Genomic DNA, 15,045 nt, shown 5'->3' with positions numbered 1-15,045 from the left:
GTCACACCAAACTGCTTGGTGCCAAAGCCGCGGGCAATCAACGTCTATTCACAAGGCGTCAGAGACAATAGTACAATGGAAGACGAACGTACTTGGTTGCCTTGCACGACGGCGAGGGCGAGACCCGGGTAGTGGAAGCGTTGGCGCTGGGCTTCAATGAACGCAATGGCGTCGTTCACGTTGCTCTCCTGCAGGCTACTTGGGCTTGACACCATTGACACGAGCTCCGGTCCGAACGGGAGACCGAGAAAGGTCGCGTACGCACTAATGAGTCGCTGCATCGCTGTCGAGCAAACTGCAAAATGAAAAATGAAGTGTGAGCAGCCTCTCGCACGACACGTTTAGAATGTATGCTACGAATGATGGGCATTTGGCTACTCATCGCAGTCGCACAGCACCTTGCACACCACTGCAGCTACCCCCGATGTTCGATATTACTTGTCGCGGGTTAGGAGCTACGAGGGTACTATTAGAAGAAGACGGCTATGCATGGGCCTCTACCAAGAGCCACGCTGTTTGCGGATGTATACATTGTCCACGACGTTTGTGTGAAAGCGGTAATATTGTCGCAGAGGCGTCGCCTGTCAGTAGTCGCCTGTCGGGTCCTTCAACGATTGCCTAACCAAACTTGCGTTTGGTTGCGGTCGATCTACATTGCATGCCAAAGCAGGACGTCTGGTTCGAGCTCACATGTCCTCTGCAGCTGTCCTGTGCCGGGTGGGTGATGCGCAGTGTACAGGGTCCACACTGCCATCAGATCGGAGGATTGCTCGGGTTTCATATTCATATTCGTAATATATTGTCACTCGTTGTGGTACCAAAGGGACATACGAGTGAAGCCGCAAGGACAGGCAGCGGGCAGGAGTAGCAAGTTCTTATATTCTTATTCCAACGTTGCCACTGAACAATCGGTGCAATAAACCCACCAAAGAGGTTGACGAGCACGCGTTGCTTCGACTCGGCCACTGACTGTGGCCACGATGTTGGAGGACGTGCTTTGCGCATTGTTGCGCTGATACTAGCCTAAGAAAGAACAAATACCAGGATGATCCTTCGTAGAGTACTTGGTGGTAGGGCCAGCCAAACCTCTCCGAGGTGTACTCAACGGTTCGGGCTTTGGATGTTTCCAGGCATCAAAGTTGATGGCTCGTGATGTCAAGAAACTTTTCACTGTAACTACTCCAAGGGCCTAAAGAATGGTTGGTGTTATCAGTCAAACACGCCGGTGTAGTCGGCTCCCTCATGTTACACGCAGGTATCAGTGCGTCTCGATCCCCTCTTTTCGAGTTTTTTGCCGCTCGCAACCTTACCGCCATGCACGACGCTGCCAAGAGCGACGCCAAGTACTAAATGCTGACCAACCAACGCAGCGTGCGCGTCGAGTACCTCGTGTTTCCGGGGCCCACAGCTGCAACCCGGTCGGCGATGCGACTGCTTCTCGGGTCGCCGTGGGACGTGGCGATGCGCCTCTTTTGGTTTGCAGTCGCGTGTGGCCTTTATAGGCCCTGCGGAGCGACGTCGAAACTCGCCACACTCGTGAATATCATGAGACGCACCGTCCGGGTCTCAAGAGCCTCTGTCTGCAACCAGTGGATAATGATTGGCTCTGTGGCGATCTTGAAGAAGCAACGTTTTCCCGCCGATGGCTTGGGGTAGGATGCATGGGTAGGAGGGTAGGAGGAGCGCGAAAAAGTCTCGAAGTCGCGTTAAGGCTGCCCTCGGCGCACACCATTTATTCATGGTAGCGAGCGACCATTCGGAGTAGCCTCTAAGCGGAGCATCCGCCCACTAATTCATACTTGAAATTGCCTGCCGACAGAGCAAAGAGTGTAACATCCGTGGTCTACACGACCAGCAAGCGTGAAAAGCTTTCGAGTGGTCGCACGCTCTTGGAGTCTTTGTGATCACGACGTGGATTCGGCCTGATTCGTCACAGGCTACATTTGCAATCCAAATGGTAGTTCGCTGTTCTTAGGGCCATAATAAGTGTAGCTTCTCTGCATGGCGGGGATACCCAGACGCTGCGACCGAGACGTATATGTGTTATAAGGACATTAATTGTAGCTTCCGTTGCATCACTTTGGGTTTGGACGCACCAACCCGATTTTACAAGTCTGATACGCCTTGACAACCAGACACAGTCGGTGCTGTGTCTGGTTACGCCAGTCCGAAATTGTTGAAGGAACCGAACCGATGACGATCGCGCGCAACGAGTGGTCACGACGGCGTCCGGTCGCCCATTTAGCGCTATGGCAGAGGCAGGATCCGAGATATGCGGGGCTCTTGACAGCATAACTGCAAGGAGCTGTACTCCAGCCTTCCGGCGTTGACGCTTTCGTGGACGTGAGGCTACTCCAAGTTGGCCAATCCAGGTATACGACCATCATTTGAAGCCTACACTCTACTTTTGTCCATTCCGATCGTCGGCTCATTTTGCAGTTTGCTCGACAGCGATGCAGCGACTCATTAGTGCGTACGCGACCTTTCTCGGTCTCCCGTTCGGACCGGAGCTCGTGTCCATGGTGTCCAGCCCAAGTAGCCTGCAGGAGAGCAACGTGAACGACGCCATTGCGTTCATTGAAGCCCAGCGCCAACGCTTCCACTACCCGGGTCTCGCCCTCGCCGTCGTGCAAGGCAACCAAGTACGTTCGTCTTCCATTGTACTATTGTCTCTGACGTCTTGTGAATAGACGTTGATTGCCCGCGGCTTTGGCACCAAGCAGTTTGGTGTGACCAACGATCCCGTCGACGCTGACACGCTCTTTGAGCTCGGGTCCGTGTCCAAGACGCACGTGGCCATCGCACTCGCCAAGCTCGTCGACGACGGCAAGCTCCAGTGGCACGACACTGTCAAGCAGCACCTCCCGTGGTTCACGCTTCAAGACAAGTACGCTGAAGAAGCCACGACGATCGGAGATCTCGCGTCGCACAACTCGGTCCTTGGTGACCACGAGGGCGACGAGCTGCAAATGCTGGGTGTCATTGCCTCGGAGCGCGAAGGCATCGAGCGGCTTCGGTACATGAACACGACGCGGAAGGTTCGCCCGGGCTTTGCGTACTCGAACGTCGGCTTCAACGTCCTCGGTCAAGTGATTGGGGCTGTCTCGGGCACTCACTGGAGCAAGTATATGGCGACCGAGATCTGGCAGCCGTGGGGCATGACGTCGACGTATGGCACACCCGCAGATGCGCCAGCGTCGCGCTTGACGCATGGACACAACACGTGCAAGGACGTCGTCATTGGCCCATTCGCGCTGACGTCATCGAGCATGGCCAAGCTCAGCCCCACCGTCCCAATGCTTGCAGCGGGCTCGATTGTCTCGTCGGCCAACGACATGGCAGCGTTTCTCAAGCACGTCTTGGCCAAGGGCGGGGCGACGTTCAAGTCGCCGCAGTCGCTGGGGGCCATCTACTCTGGTCACGGTATCATTGAGCTACCGGACCCGAGTTTGTTCATGGCCACGCTTGGTCTCGACGCGACGAGTTTGGATGGCGCCGGGATTATGACCGGGTACGGTGTCGGTCCTATTGGTGATCTCTTCTTTGGCGAGCGCTTTGCCATGAAGAACGGCGGCAACAAAGCGGGCACTTGCACGACAGCATACGTACCAGGGCGAGGACTCGGGCTCGTTTTGCTCGCCAACAAGGCGTCCATGGGCGGGAAGGCGCATGACGCGACGCTCCTCGAGCTCATGCGCTCGTACGTCCTCGGTCTCTTCCTCGGCATTCCCAAGGAAACATTGACCGAAGTCTTTGAACGCGGGCTGGCGGTCGCCGACAAGATCCCCGACACGCCCTGTGACCCGCACTATTTTGAGCAGCAGCCGTGGCCCAAGAGCAACATCACAGTGCCCAGCTCCAGCGTCCTTCCTGGCACGTACTTTTTGGATACGTCGCCCGACTACTTCGGCCCGATTGTCATCTCGCTGCGGAACGGCAGTTTGCACTTTGCCTATGGCGCCATCAGCGTCGACCTCATTGCGGTGAGCGACACTGCGTTCGTTTTGCCGTACGACTTCATGGCGGCAGAGCTCCTTATCTCGTTCAGTATCCCAAAGACGGCTGGGACCAAGCCGACGCTCAACTTTTTTGGCAAGTCTGCCCACCAAGTGTAGACAGCCAATGCGGTCAGAGGCACAAGAGCGTCCCTCTGACATACTAGGACGTAAGCCCCTCAGCCAAGGATATCAGTATGATGTGATCGCATATTCAAGAGCCTCTAAACTTCCTAGCAGTCAGTGCAGTCAGCATATTAGGACCTTTGCTCTCGTGACGTGGCACACTACGAGGGCGCCGCCGTATGAGAAAGGCAGGCGCCATAAAATAGCTGAAACCGTCGCGGCAAAAATGCACCGCGCCGAGGCCCTGTACGCGCCACCGCGCAAGTACGCTCTCTCAATTATAGCGATCGTCCTCCAACTGCGGCGTAGGCCCCGGAAGCGCAAGGTACCGACGCCTCTGCAGCCGCTGGTGCCCAAGAAGGTGGCGCTGCGCTGGCACGCCGAGGCAACGGCTGCCTTTAGCGACGCAGACCTCTTTCTGCGCTGGCAAGAGACGACGCACGACGAGCGTTTGGAGCAGCTTCAGAGTACGATCGAGCTCATTTACGGCAGGAGCGCTGCCAAGTACACGGCGCTGGCGCCGCTCGCACCGGAAGATCGCGTTGTCATGTGTTCAAAGAGCCGCCACGTCCCTGAGCGACACGTGCATACCGCGCTCCAGCGGCTTGCAAAGGCTGAGCCATTTCGCGTCGAGGCGACGACAACGACCCTCGTGACACGCTTGCGACCTGCTCTGCTCTCGATCGAGGTACCGTACAGGCAATTGCGAGTGACCAATATGGATGTGCAGATGCGCGCACGACTAGAAGCGCACTTGGTCCAGCGTGCGCGGGGGTCGATTTGGCAGGACGAAGTGCGGTCGCTCTTGGCGCGGCCGCTGGATGCCTCCGTCTTTGTCCACCGAGCCGAACAAGTAAGCTCCGCCCTTCTGCAATTGCAAAAGCTCACACGGCCATGCAGATGCAACACCCGACGACGTCGCTGAGCTTAGCGACAGCAGTGACGCTGCCCATCCCAGTACACGTGAGCACGGGGGCCCCCGAGCTCTTGTTTCCATATTCGACCGATGCGCACGCGGCGTCGTCCAAGGTCATTCGCAGCAATCTCCTCGCTGGTTGCATGAAGACAGCATGTAGGTGGCCCGCATGTATCGCTGCGTCTGCTTTCGTCGGTCGCTGCGGACCCATCTCGATCGGCTCTTTTCGAGTCTCTTGCTGCTGCAGCTGTTTTGTCGGTTCCGACTTCGCCGCCATGTATGCATCTCGAATGAACGCTGCTCTTCAACGCTAATTACGGTAGCGTCAAGCCCGGGTCCGGGTGGCGACCACGAATCGATCGGCGCGCGTGATCCAGTCGCGCGCATCGGCGCGGCTCGCGAGTAAGAACAAGGCGGCTACTGGAATTCAGTGCTGCTGGCGCCGCTACTGCCTCCGCCAGCGCAGACACCACACGCAGCGCCGCCATCGCGCCGCGACCGCGATCCAAAAGCTCATCCAACGCTACGCTACGTACAAGGTAGGATGCATAGTCGTCCATGACTGCTGACAATAGTGCACTAGGTGCAGAAGGCCAAGTGCTTGCTGCGCATTTACACTGCATGTCGACGCTGGTGCTACCGCCACCGCGCGATTCGGCGCGAAGCCAGTCGCCTCGCGAGCGAGATTGCCGTCATGGAGGCCGCGCAACGAGTGGTACGATGGTCGGTATGACGATCTTGACTCAAGTCAGCAATGCAGGCGCGGACCGAGACACTAGCTTTGCTCCAGACGCCAGCCGGCTACGCAGAAATTAAGCGCGAGCGCGACGCAATGAAGCGAGAGAAGAAGCTCAAGCCGCGTCACAAGGTCGACCTGGAGACGCAAGCGATGGAAGCCGCTTTCGCCGCGTTCGACACGGACGGCTCGGGTGCAAACCGCTTTGTCGTTGCCGCAGGTGCTGCATGCATGTACTGTTCTGCGTAGGTACGATTGATCTGGACGAGCTGCGGCTCTTGACGTCCGAGCTTGGTGTACCGATGCCCGAGAAGGACTTGCGCCAAGGCTTTGCAGGTGCAGCTACCGCCAGAGATGCTCCGGAAGTGTGGTTTAACTGGAACGTAGACATGGATACGGATGGCAGCGGCGGCATTGAATTTTCCGAGTTTGTCGCGTGGTGGAAAGCCGACGCGGTGCGTAGCCAGAGCAAGACGCACATGGCGCTGCTCAAGATGAAGCTGCGGGGCCAGGCCCTTGTCGGGCACCTCACGGGCGGTATCTTATCCTCATTCACCATCCGTATTCATACGATATCGGCTCTTAGCAACGACCAAGGCCATGGCATCGAAGCGCGTGCTTCTGCGGCTCATGGACAAGGCCAAATTTGACGCACGAACCGCTTATCGGTCGGGGAACCCGCCTGTGAGCTACTGCCGCGTGTGCTTTCTCTCGTTTCCGACCGAGCGGGCGTGGCTCGTGCACGTCAAGCACCATTTCTGCCCCGGTCGCGACATCCTTCGGCTGGACGATCTTCGAAAGCACGCACTGCAGCTCAGTGCGAGGTCGCAATAAGCGGGCGTCGATATTATCCGGGCCCTGCGTCGTTCTCTCTCGAAGATCTTTGGCCCAACCAAGAAAGGAACCCGGTGCGATTTTCAAAGTCGGTTTTTGCGGCCGTGGACTATAAAGCATCTTTAGCATAAGTATAGTACAGTATAAAGGCACCTGGCGTGCGTAGCTGCTACCTTTCACTCGATGCAAGCTGTGCAACATGACAAATACGATAACTTAATTAACAGTTGACACAATCAACAGACAACATTCAAGAACGCGACTAGACGTGGCGGAAGATCCACACGCCGGCGCAAATACCGAGCACCTACGTTCCATCGTCATGAGAGGGGAGAAGAATGCAGAAAGAGGACGTCAAACCTGCGCGATCGGCATGATGGGTACGTTCATGTGGGCGTGTGTGCAGCCCGTCATGACGCACGTGACAACCGAGTCGTTTTGGGTCTCGACGCGAAAGATAGTATAAATCTAGTCGTCGAGGGTAGGGTAACAATCTACACCACAAATAATTGTATACCTGGAGGATAAAGATAAATCCGGCAACGAGTTGCAGACCCACGAGTGTCTCAAGCATCTTGGAGCGAAGACAGCACGCGCCATGGTACGACCGGACCGACGGTGGCGGCAGCGGTAACGGCAATGTCGGTGACGCCCCTTGGCCGAGCACGTTCTTGGTCGAGAGCACATAGTCGTAGTCGTCGATGGGCGCTTCGAGGCTCGCAGCGTCAAGAATGTCTTCGAGGCGGCGGTGGATCTTCCAGCCATAGATGCTCACAGTCGTCGTCATGAGCAGCGTAATGACCAGCGCGGTCGAGATCTTGATGCGCTCAATGACGTGGTCACCCGTGTCCCAATAGTACCTGCGCACAGAAGTTAAGGACAATGTTTCCATCATTATTCGAGATATGTACCATTGCAGGATGGGGAAGACGACGTTGGCGACCCACGCCGCGGCGATCGAGAGGCCGCCGACAAAGAGCAAGCGCGGCGAGTATTCTTGCACGTCGCCTTCCATGACTCGGATCCAAAACATGAGCATGACGATGCTACCCATGCCAATGCGATAGTAAATCAAATGCAAGAGGTACTAGAGTACATGGCAGTCTCGAGGCAGCCTGTGCACGCGTCGCTCATGCCCACAACGAGCACGTACGGCAGCACGTTGTTGAGGCCGAGTGGGTCGATGGCGCGGGTTGTGAGGAGAACGGCCGCGCAAAGAAGCAGTAGTAAGATATTTCGTTGCGTTGCTTGTCCTAAGGAAAACCCATGCGCCCATGAGGCCAACGTCGGCCAAATGCAAGAATTGTGTACCGCGATCGCGCTTGGTGACGAGGACCGCCAGCTTGAACGTGACGAGGAGGACGAGGAGAGAGCCGACGCCGAGGTAGGCGAGCTGCTGCACGCGGTAGCGCGGTGTCACGGTCGCGATCGGCGTCGCGCACTCGGGCGCGATGAGCGGGTACGCGCAAGCCGCCTCGGGTATGCGCATGCCAAAGCCCATTTTGAGTTTAAAAAATGTGCAATGTCGCCGGGTGCGCCTTTGGCGCGCCATCTGCTCGGCAAAACACGGCGTTTCAGTATGGTGACGTAAAGGCAGCTCTCACGATGGAGTGGGAACTGCAACACCATAACCAGGCCTCTCAAACGTGGATTTTTTTTGCTGCCATATTTTCGAGAAATATGGCTCTATTTGTGGCTCCACCATGGCTCCAGCGTGGATTTTTTACAAATACAAAATGCAAGATAAAACCGTGAATAGATTACGTAATCGATCGGACGACTTGAAAAATGTATGGCTGGGTTGGCAGCAGGGTTGGCAGCAAGGGATTACGTAATCGATCTTGACAACTTGAAAAATGTATATCTGGCCGGCCGACCAGTGCGCATGCGACCGCCCTTCAGGGTGCTGGAGGCGTGGGCGTACTGTCGCTTCGGAATCCTGCGCCCGCAAGAGCCTGCCCGCTCGGCCTTAAGGCTAAGTGTACTCCTCTCATATGTAAGCCAATGGAGCCACAGAGGAAGCGCCAGATCGTCCTTTGAGCTCCAGCACCGACATACGCGGTAGCGCAAGAGCGCGCGCCGCAGCATCCAGTCGAGCCACCGAGAGGTTGTTGTGGTGACACTACGGCGGCGACGACGCTGGCGACGGGGTGCATCGCGCGCTTAGTAGCGCCAGATACGCAAGGCGCTGACCCATCCGCTGGACTTGCTACAACGTTGTGAGTGTACCAGAGCGAGTCGTAGTAGCGCTAGCACGGCGGCGACGACGTTGGCGACGAGGAGGATCGCGACGCTCAGTAGCGCAAGATATGCGAGGCTCTGGACCACTCGCTGGACGTGCTACGTGTACCAGGCGTGTACCAGAGCGCGCGCGGATTTCCCAGGGCGGCGGTGTGAGGAAGCCGACCTCGCGCCCTTCGACGGTGTCGTCGCTGAGCTACCCGCCGTGTTGTTTGCCAATGAAAAATAATAAAAACTCAAATTGCCGCAAACCCAAATCGACTTGCTTTAAATATTGATAGACAACGTGGATTGGTCGGATTTGAAAATAGCGAAATTAATTACCCCGCGCGGGTGAAATTGAACTCGCCGAGCACCTTTGCATACTTTAATCAAGTGTAAAAAAAACGTGGAAGCCGTTTTGGCTTAATCGTGGACAGGCGTGGATCAGAGGGTGAAAAATCCACGTTTGCAGAGTTATGGTCCATAACTCTGCAAACTCAACAACGTCTTGACGGTCTCGAACGAAAGCTTACTTGAGTCTATTCGCAAGGAGCAGGTCACGCAAAGAACGGGGTCTGGATAATGTACTGGGCTGCTCCTCAAGAGTACAGGGCCCGGCGATGTGTTGACTCGTAGGAGCTGGCGGCGGTCGTTCCGAGTTGTCGAGAAAGCATCGAGCTGGTCGTTGCAACGTTGCTTGTTTACGCGGCTACGCGTGAAGGCATCACACAACTCTGATCCACGCCGTGCTGATCGTGCAAGAGCGTCACCGGAGTTCTCGGAGGCTCTCGGAGAAGAGTCGGATCGCGCTGCGACAAGGACACGAATTTGGCGCAAAGTGGTATTAGTACCGCATCAACTAGTCTCGGAGTATGCAGCGCGTCCCATACATCAACTTGCACCAGACGCCACGCAGGATCCATCCATTCCAAGCTCATGGGGTGCACTAGGAAGGACTCCTTAACTCCCCACCGGAAGTAGACAGATGCTCGGTAATAAAAATCGGATGAAAAATGGTGTCAATGGCAAAAAGGTTGTTGGGTTTCGAGAGGAATGGTTGCTGCGCGCTTGCTCTTGCGCCTTCGGGGTGAGGGTGGAGGGGTAGATGGGATTGTGAAGAGCTGCTAGGTGGTCTCGCACTAAGACGAGCTATAAGACGGTCGCCGGTTCCGTGCTGCGAGGTACCGAGTTGTTGCTCTCGAGGATTATCCCGCTGTAGTACTCGAATCTCTTGCCGTTTCCACATTCAGAGTGGCGTGTCGACTGCGATTGGAGCGACAGCTCATGGCATTTAAGGTTGGTTTCATTGACGTGGTGCGCATGAAAGATCGTCCATGGGACAATATTGTCCATAAATGGTGCGTGCTAGAATTGCATTTGGATATTCGAGGTATCGTTGTCAAAGAGAGATGGCAGTCGGCTGCGAAACAATGTCTTCTTCTGTGCAGCGACGGCCGCGATCGTGTTTTGGGCTGCCACGCGATGGCAGAGAACACGATAGCTCGTGAGGCATTAAAAACACACAACTTTACGTGGCATTCAGTGCGTCGGTGGGAACGACGCGCTCTGCACCACATGTACGTTATCGAAGCCTTGTTGCCGAAATCACAAGGACGGTATCCTAGCCTCATCGAGAATATGCGTCTCTTTGTCGCATCCATTTTCTCGAGTAGAAGACCGAGAAGATTGCGTGGGAATAGCCATGTCGGTTTCATTGGTCGTGATTGGAGCATTATCCGGATCGCATCGATTGGCGAGATTGGCTCTGGGTCATCAGTCTCAATAATCTCAGGAAAGAAGCAGCAAGATGGGCGGCAAGGCTAAGGCGCAGAAGCACACGGCCAAGGAAATCAACATGAAGCACAAGGCCGCCAAGGAGCGCGCCGGTGCTGCCGGCGGCGGCTCGTCGGGCCAGGAGCTCCGCAAGTGCCAAAAGGTCGGCGTCAAGTGCGGTACGCAGCCTCCTCTGCACGGGACGAGATGCTGACCTCTATACTTAGAGGTGTGCTTGAACGAGTTCATGTCGTTCCCGGATCTCAAGATCCACTACGACTCGCGCCACCCCAAGGAGAACTTTGACGAAGCCAAGTTCCTGGCCGCCTTTGCCGCTGCCAAGGAAGAGACGGCCAAGCGCCGCGACGGCAAGCAGCAGGGCAAGCTTGACTACAAGGCGAAGGACGGCAAGGCCGCGGCCCCGGCGGCCGGCGCCAAGAAGGGCGTCTCGGACGACGTGGCTGCGCTCCTCGCGGCGGGCCTCGCCAACCACAAGTAAACCAGAGCACCCGACTACACTTATAACTTTAACTACTCTTGATCGCGCTACAACGACCCCGATCGTGTAATCCAACGACGCATTGTACTCGACTCGTGCAAGTACAACTCTATACCGAGTAGTTGCTCCATTAGTCGGTTTACTTGGTCGCTGGCGGCGCAAAGAGCGAGACGCGCTCCCAGTTCTTCTTGTCTTCAAACCACGGCAAATGCCAGTTGACGTACAGGATCGGTCGGCGCACACCTTCCTTGGAGCCTATGCAGCCATCATCAGCCATGGCACCTCTCAGAAGACGTCGCATTACCCAGCGGGGCCGTCGTGTTGGACAAGCCAAGGTGCAGCACGCGGCAGTCGAAGAGCACCAAGTCGCCCGGCGTCACGTGCGGTCGGATCGTCTTGGCGATCGTCTCGGGAATACCAGAGCCGTCTTCGTTGGTCATGCGCGCACAAGTATCTAGAAAGTGCGACTCGACAACAAAGGCGGTTTGGCCCGCGTCGTAGCCGCCGGCGTCGCACGCAGGCAAGAAGGCGTGGAGCAGGTGCGGCGGCAAGTCGAGCGTGTTGAAGAGGTGCGGGATGTCTGCGTGGATCTTTTGATCAAAGCAGCCGGGCGTACTCACGATCGCGCCGATCTCGCCGTGCAAAAGGCGCTGGCGCGACCCGGGACCGCCAAAGCTAAAGTTCCACATGCCATAGTTGCCCGCATTGCGGACCGGACCTGCGTCCGGCTGCGCAACGTCCTGGAGAATGGCCACGACCACCGGGTGCCGCGGGTTGATGCCGTCGCTGAGTCGGGCGTCCTCGGTTGGCTCGGTCGATCGCAGCGACGTGAGCGCCGGCGTGTGGCGGAGGTCGCACCGGAACGCCTCGCGCGTCGCAAACTCGACAAAGTTGCGCGACGGCGGCTTCTCGCCCGGGTTGAAGACGTCCATGTCGTGGTCGGCAGCGAGCGCATCTGCGACGTCGGCAAAGTCCAAGAGCGCGGCAGCACCATACTTGCGGACCGTCTCGGGGTTGAAGAGACCCCGGAGCACGACAACGCCATAGTCGCGAAGAATACTGCAGGCGCGGGCATGCGATTCGACGCTCAAAACACCGTGCTGCCGCTCCGAGAAGGTCCGGCCGAGCGTGACACGATCGACCCAGTTGCGCTCGTGGTCCAAGCTCGCGGCCGTCGCGGGTTCGAGACGGTAGTGCTTCGGGTTGACATCTGCCTGCCGCGTGTGCACCGCGACAAGGCACGGACCCGGCACGATGCGTGTTGCCGCGTCGGCAAACGGCCCCGAAAGGGACGCGACGCGGGGCAGCGCCCAGTACTCCGAGACAAAGTCGACCGAGAGCATCGGCGGCACGCGCATGATCACGACGCCGCCCGGAAGGACCTTGGCATGTAACGACGTGAGCGCCGCTTGCGTCGCCTCGTACGACATGTCGGCCGTGAGCGCGTCAAAGTCCACGACCACGTCCGATGCACATGCGTCGGGGAAGATGTACCCGGCGTCCTCGAGGCGCGGGCGAAGCGCAGCGGCGTTCGGCGCCAGCGTTGCCGCCGGTGGCAGCAGCACATTACCCTCGACGCCGTGGGCCTTGCGGCGCGCTGGCACGGTGCGCAGGAGCTCTGTGGTGAGGCGGCCGACGCGCTCGGGCGTGAGCTCCCACACTTCTTCATCGAAGCGCTCGACCTCGTCGTCGCTGCTGTCGTCGAAGCAGTCCCATCCAGTCGCCGCCATCGTGCTGCACGGTTATGCACCAAGCCAATCGTGCAAGCTGGTCATCCGGATACAAAGAGCAACTCTCCGGATAGTTCGTGGCATTTCGACATCTTTTTATCCGGATAGAGCGCCATGTTGTTATTATCCGGATAAATTGTGTCGGTTGCAGCTGCAACGTTCACCTGCCAATGCCAAAGTCCCATTTGAAATGACCAAGCTGAAGACTCCGAGTCCGCGCAACAGGGTCCCCCGCCCGCGTCTCGACGCCGCGTCAACGCAGGCGCAGGCCACGACAGCAGAGAATGCAGAACTGTTCCGGAGCATCGCTGAGTCCGCCCTCATCTTTGCTAACCTCGTCCAGCAGATCGCTGACGAGACGATCGAGGTGTCGGAGCGCGAGAAAGAGGAGATCTTAGCGATCGGGCGCCTCGTGCAGGCCTTTGTGCAGAAGTATGCACGCGGCGACAGCACGGACCTCGGTGAATGGCCCATCGCTGACGCGAGTCCAAGCCTTAAATAACCGTTTATAATACAGGTACACGTCACATACCAATAGCAATACGTTGTATCGAGCGAAGGAGGCGAGCATGGACTCATAGCACCTGCACACCTTGCGCTATACCCAAAGCGATGGCTGTTGCATACAAAGCAGCAACACAATTGCTATGTGCCCTCAGTCCTTTGGCGATATATGCCCTGGGCGGCTCTTTGCTATACATATACAATAACGACCGGCTTGAACAACTTGAGAGGTCGCAGGACCGTTGCCATCGCGTGGGTCCCTTCATAGTTTCTCATGCGGTGTCGAAAGCTGCTGTCCTCATAACATGTGGATGTGGCAAGAACATGTGTTTTGACTGCCGAAGTTCCGGGTGGTACTGCAATCAAAAGTCGGTCTCATCAGAGTGTTTCCACTCTGGTTTCCACTGATATCGTTCTGATGCAAGCAGACGCAGGTAGGTAGACAGAATCGGGAGGAATGCTGCACAATGAAGAAGGATGCATACGAATCGACTCCTTGACGTGGCGCTCGTGCATGTCCAGTGCCCTGTCCTAGTACTATCGAGCGCCGTTTGAGTCGTCCCTTCCAGCGACAATGCCTCCGAACGTCACTCTCCATTACCGGTAGTTCATATACGTTCATTCTGACATTATGTGATTGCACACTCGACACCCTTTCTCGCTGGCAAGTTGTGTCCGAGTGGGGCCGTGCAAAGAATCCACTGATGATACATTGATACTAAATACTGAAACATCGATGTTAGAATCCCGCGTTGACAGGTATGTGCTCTGGTACGCTCCATAGCTGCTGAAATAGAGCTATACGTCGTGCGCTTGTGGTACAATGTAGGGACGAAGGGTGACTACTTGCGTTCGATGCGAAGGCGTCGCGTCGGTGGCGGCGTCGGTGGCACGTGCATGTCTCGGTACAGCTCGCTGCGGGCGTAGTACTCACTCATGGCAGCGCGGTAGGCCTCAATCGCTGCCTCGTGCTCACTCGCCATTGTCGCGTCTTTCGAGGGTGTTGTCGACAGCATCTCGCTGACGAGCGAAAAGAAGGATACCACGACGCATGCAGCCGGCCACATCTGCATCGGGCCAGTCAAATGCACAAGTGAGCGCCAAACGGCCGACCCTACATAGAGACGCTATCGACAAGCTGCTAGAGCAAGCGTGTCCACAGCTGGCGCTGACATGGAGTCGCACCAAAATGAATCCATTAGCGCTAAATTTCGTTGTTGCCGAGGAATACGGAGCAACTGCTCCTTGTGCAAAGTCATCTCGATCTTGCCATTGATCGACGGACTCCATTCTGAATGGGTCCTATGTCATGTTACTAATGCTCTCACTTACACGTGTACTACGTCAATCGAAAAGGTTTGGTACCGACAGTGGTGATCGTCGCGTGGAGCCGACTGCGCTCCAGAGTTGAAGAGAGCAAATGACTTGATAGTATTGGTCGAATAGTAGTGTAGAGGACGACATCGAATGCACTCGATACGAGTAGGCGCTAGCGACGGTCGCACTGCAATCTTGCGGACAAGCTTCGTGCGGTGTGAAATTTTCGTAAGTTTGCATACACTGTTTGCGTTGCCACGTACTAGTACCTAGGTACGGTACACATATTTGGTCAACGCACAAGGAGTCAACCTTGGGTGTCAAGTTGGCACCCAAGTTTGACTCTTTGTGATCGTGGGTTCGTCTCAGGGAGCAATAAACTTGTGCCCAAG

The 15,045-nt window shown here is 56.6% G+C and overlaps 7 protein-coding genes across 7 annotated transcripts in view; 4 read left to right on the top strand and 3 right to left on the bottom strand.

The window, feature by feature from the left end:
• Window positions 1–281, bottom strand: part of SDRG_05971 (hypothetical protein) — a gene marked incomplete at its 5' end in the record, with an annotated part of 1,767 nt that extends 1,486 nt beyond the window's left edge. The window contains 2 exons of the mRNA XM_008611719.1: window positions 6–44; window positions 93–281. Of these exons, the coding sequence (XP_008609941.1) occupies window positions 6–44; window positions 93–281 (228 nt within the window). The remainder of the gene's footprint in view (window positions 1–5; window positions 45–92) is intronic.
• Window positions 282–2,379: 2,098 nt separating this feature from the next.
• SDRG_05970 (hypothetical protein) lies at window positions 2,380–4,214 on the top strand. The gene is made up of 2 exons (XM_008611718.1): window positions 2,380–2,642; window positions 2,691–4,214. Exons 1-2 carry the CDS (start codon window positions 2,454–2,456, stop codon window positions 4,113–4,115), a joined length of 1,614 nt encoding a protein of 537 aa, XP_008609940.1. The 5' UTR covers window positions 2,380–2,453; the 3' UTR covers window positions 4,116–4,214.
• Window positions 4,215–4,334: 120 nt separating this feature from the next.
• Window positions 4,335–6,848, top strand: SDRG_05969 (hypothetical protein). Its single transcript, XM_008611717.1, has 11 exons — window positions 4,335–4,385; window positions 4,431–4,809; window positions 4,852–4,974; window positions 5,022–5,150; window positions 5,198–5,314; window positions 5,361–5,576; window positions 5,621–5,752; window positions 5,798–5,966; window positions 6,023–6,109; window positions 6,161–6,310; window positions 6,360–6,848. Exons 1-11 carry the CDS (start codon window positions 4,348–4,350, stop codon window positions 6,605–6,607), a joined length of 1,788 nt encoding a protein of 595 aa, XP_008609939.1. The 5' UTR covers window positions 4,335–4,347; the 3' UTR covers window positions 6,608–6,848.
• On the bottom strand, window positions 6,808–8,114 carry SDRG_05968 (hypothetical protein). The gene is made up of 6 exons (XM_008611716.1): window positions 7,919–8,114; window positions 7,704–7,860; window positions 7,519–7,653; window positions 7,125–7,467; window positions 6,968–7,075; window positions 6,808–6,914 (listed from the first exon to the last, which is right to left on the bottom strand). Exons 1-6 carry the CDS (start codon window positions 8,106–8,108, stop codon window positions 6,870–6,872), a joined length of 978 nt encoding a protein of 325 aa, XP_008609938.1. The 5' UTR covers window positions 8,109–8,114; the 3' UTR covers window positions 6,808–6,869.
• Window positions 8,115–10,577: 2,463 nt separating this feature from the next.
• SDRG_05967 (hypothetical protein) lies at window positions 10,578–11,194 on the top strand. Its single transcript, XM_008611715.1, has 2 exons — window positions 10,578–10,782; window positions 10,831–11,194. Exons 1-2 carry the CDS (start codon window positions 10,638–10,640, stop codon window positions 11,100–11,102), a joined length of 417 nt encoding a protein of 138 aa, XP_008609937.1. The 5' UTR covers window positions 10,578–10,637; the 3' UTR covers window positions 11,103–11,194.
• Window positions 11,103–12,873, bottom strand: SDRG_05966 (hypothetical protein). The gene is made up of 2 exons (XM_008611714.1): window positions 11,407–12,873; window positions 11,103–11,357 (listed from the first exon to the last, which is right to left on the bottom strand). The coding sequence occupies exons 1-2, from the start codon at window positions 12,830–12,832 to the stop codon at window positions 11,242–11,244; spliced, it is 1,542 nt and encodes a 513-aa protein (XP_008609936.1). The 5' UTR covers window positions 12,833–12,873; the 3' UTR covers window positions 11,103–11,241.
• Window positions 12,874–13,006: 133 nt separating this feature from the next.
• SDRG_05965 (hypothetical protein) lies at window positions 13,007–13,369 on the top strand. The gene has a single exon (XM_008611713.1). The coding sequence runs from the start codon at window positions 13,023–13,025 to the stop codon at window positions 13,332–13,334; it is 312 nt and encodes a 103-aa protein (XP_008609935.1). The 5' UTR covers window positions 13,007–13,022; the 3' UTR covers window positions 13,335–13,369.
• The last annotated feature ends 1,676 nt before the right edge of the window (window positions 13,370–15,045 follow it).

The sequence above is a fragment of the Saprolegnia diclina genome, assembly GCF_000281045.1.
Source record: "Saprolegnia diclina VS20 unplaced genomic scaffold supercont1.16, whole genome shotgun sequence".
Taxonomy (NCBI): Eukaryota; Oomycota; class Saprolegniomycetes; order Saprolegniales; family Saprolegniaceae; genus Saprolegnia; species Saprolegnia diclina.
The sequence above is the reverse complement of the archived record's forward strand: the minus strand, read 5'-3'. Positions and strand labels throughout refer to the sequence as shown.

Bases quoted from the DNA above. Each gene is read 5' to 3' on its own strand.
- SDRG_05970 (XM_008611718.1), top strand. From the start codon at position 2,454: ATGCAGCGACTCATTAGTGCGTACGCGACCTTTCTCGGTCTCCCGTTC. The intron at 2,643-2,690 runs GTACGTTCGTCT...TCTTGTGAATAG, and splicing joins CCGTCGTGCAAGGCAACCAA to ACGTTGATTGCCCGCGGCTT.
- SDRG_05969 (XM_008611717.1), top strand. From the start codon at position 4,348: ATGCACCGCGCCGAGGCCCTGTACGCGCCACCGCGCAA. The intron at 4,810-4,851 runs GTACCGTACAGG...ATGGATGTGCAG, and splicing joins CTGCTCTGCTCTCGATCGAG to ATGCGCGCACGACTAGAAGC. The intron at 4,975-5,021 runs GTAAGCTCCGCC...ACGGCCATGCAG, and splicing joins TTGTCCACCGAGCCGAACAA to ATGCAACACCCGACGACGTC.
- SDRG_05968 (XM_008611716.1), bottom strand. From the start codon at position 8,108: ATGGGCTTTGGCATGCGCATACCCGAGGCGGCTTGCGCGTACCCGCTC. The intron at 7,861-7,918 runs GTACACAATTCT...GGTTTTCCTTAG, and splicing joins CGTCACCAAGCGCGATCGCG to GACAAGCAACGCAACGAAAT. The intron at 7,654-7,703 runs GTACTCTAGTAC...TGGCATGGGTAG, and splicing joins GGCTGCCTCGAGACTGCCAT to CATCGTCATGCTCATGTTTT.
- SDRG_05967 (XM_008611715.1), top strand. From the start codon at position 10,638: ATGGGCGGCAAGGCTAAGGCGCAGAAGCACACGGCCAAGGAAATCAAC. The intron at 10,783-10,830 runs GTACGCAGCCTC...CTCTATACTTAG, and splicing joins AAAGGTCGGCGTCAAGTGCG to AGGTGTGCTTGAACGAGTTC.
- SDRG_05966 (XM_008611714.1), bottom strand. From the start codon at position 12,832: ATGGCGGCGACTGGATGGGACTGCTTCGACGACAGCAGCGACGACGAG. The intron at 11,358-11,406 runs GTAATGCGACGT...ATGGCTGCATAG, and splicing joins CAACACGACGGCCCCGCTGG to GCTCCAAGGAAGGTGTGCGC.
- SDRG_05965 (XM_008611713.1), top strand. From the start codon at position 13,023: ATGACCAAGCTGAAGACTCCGAGTCCGCGCAACAGGGTCCCCCGCCCG.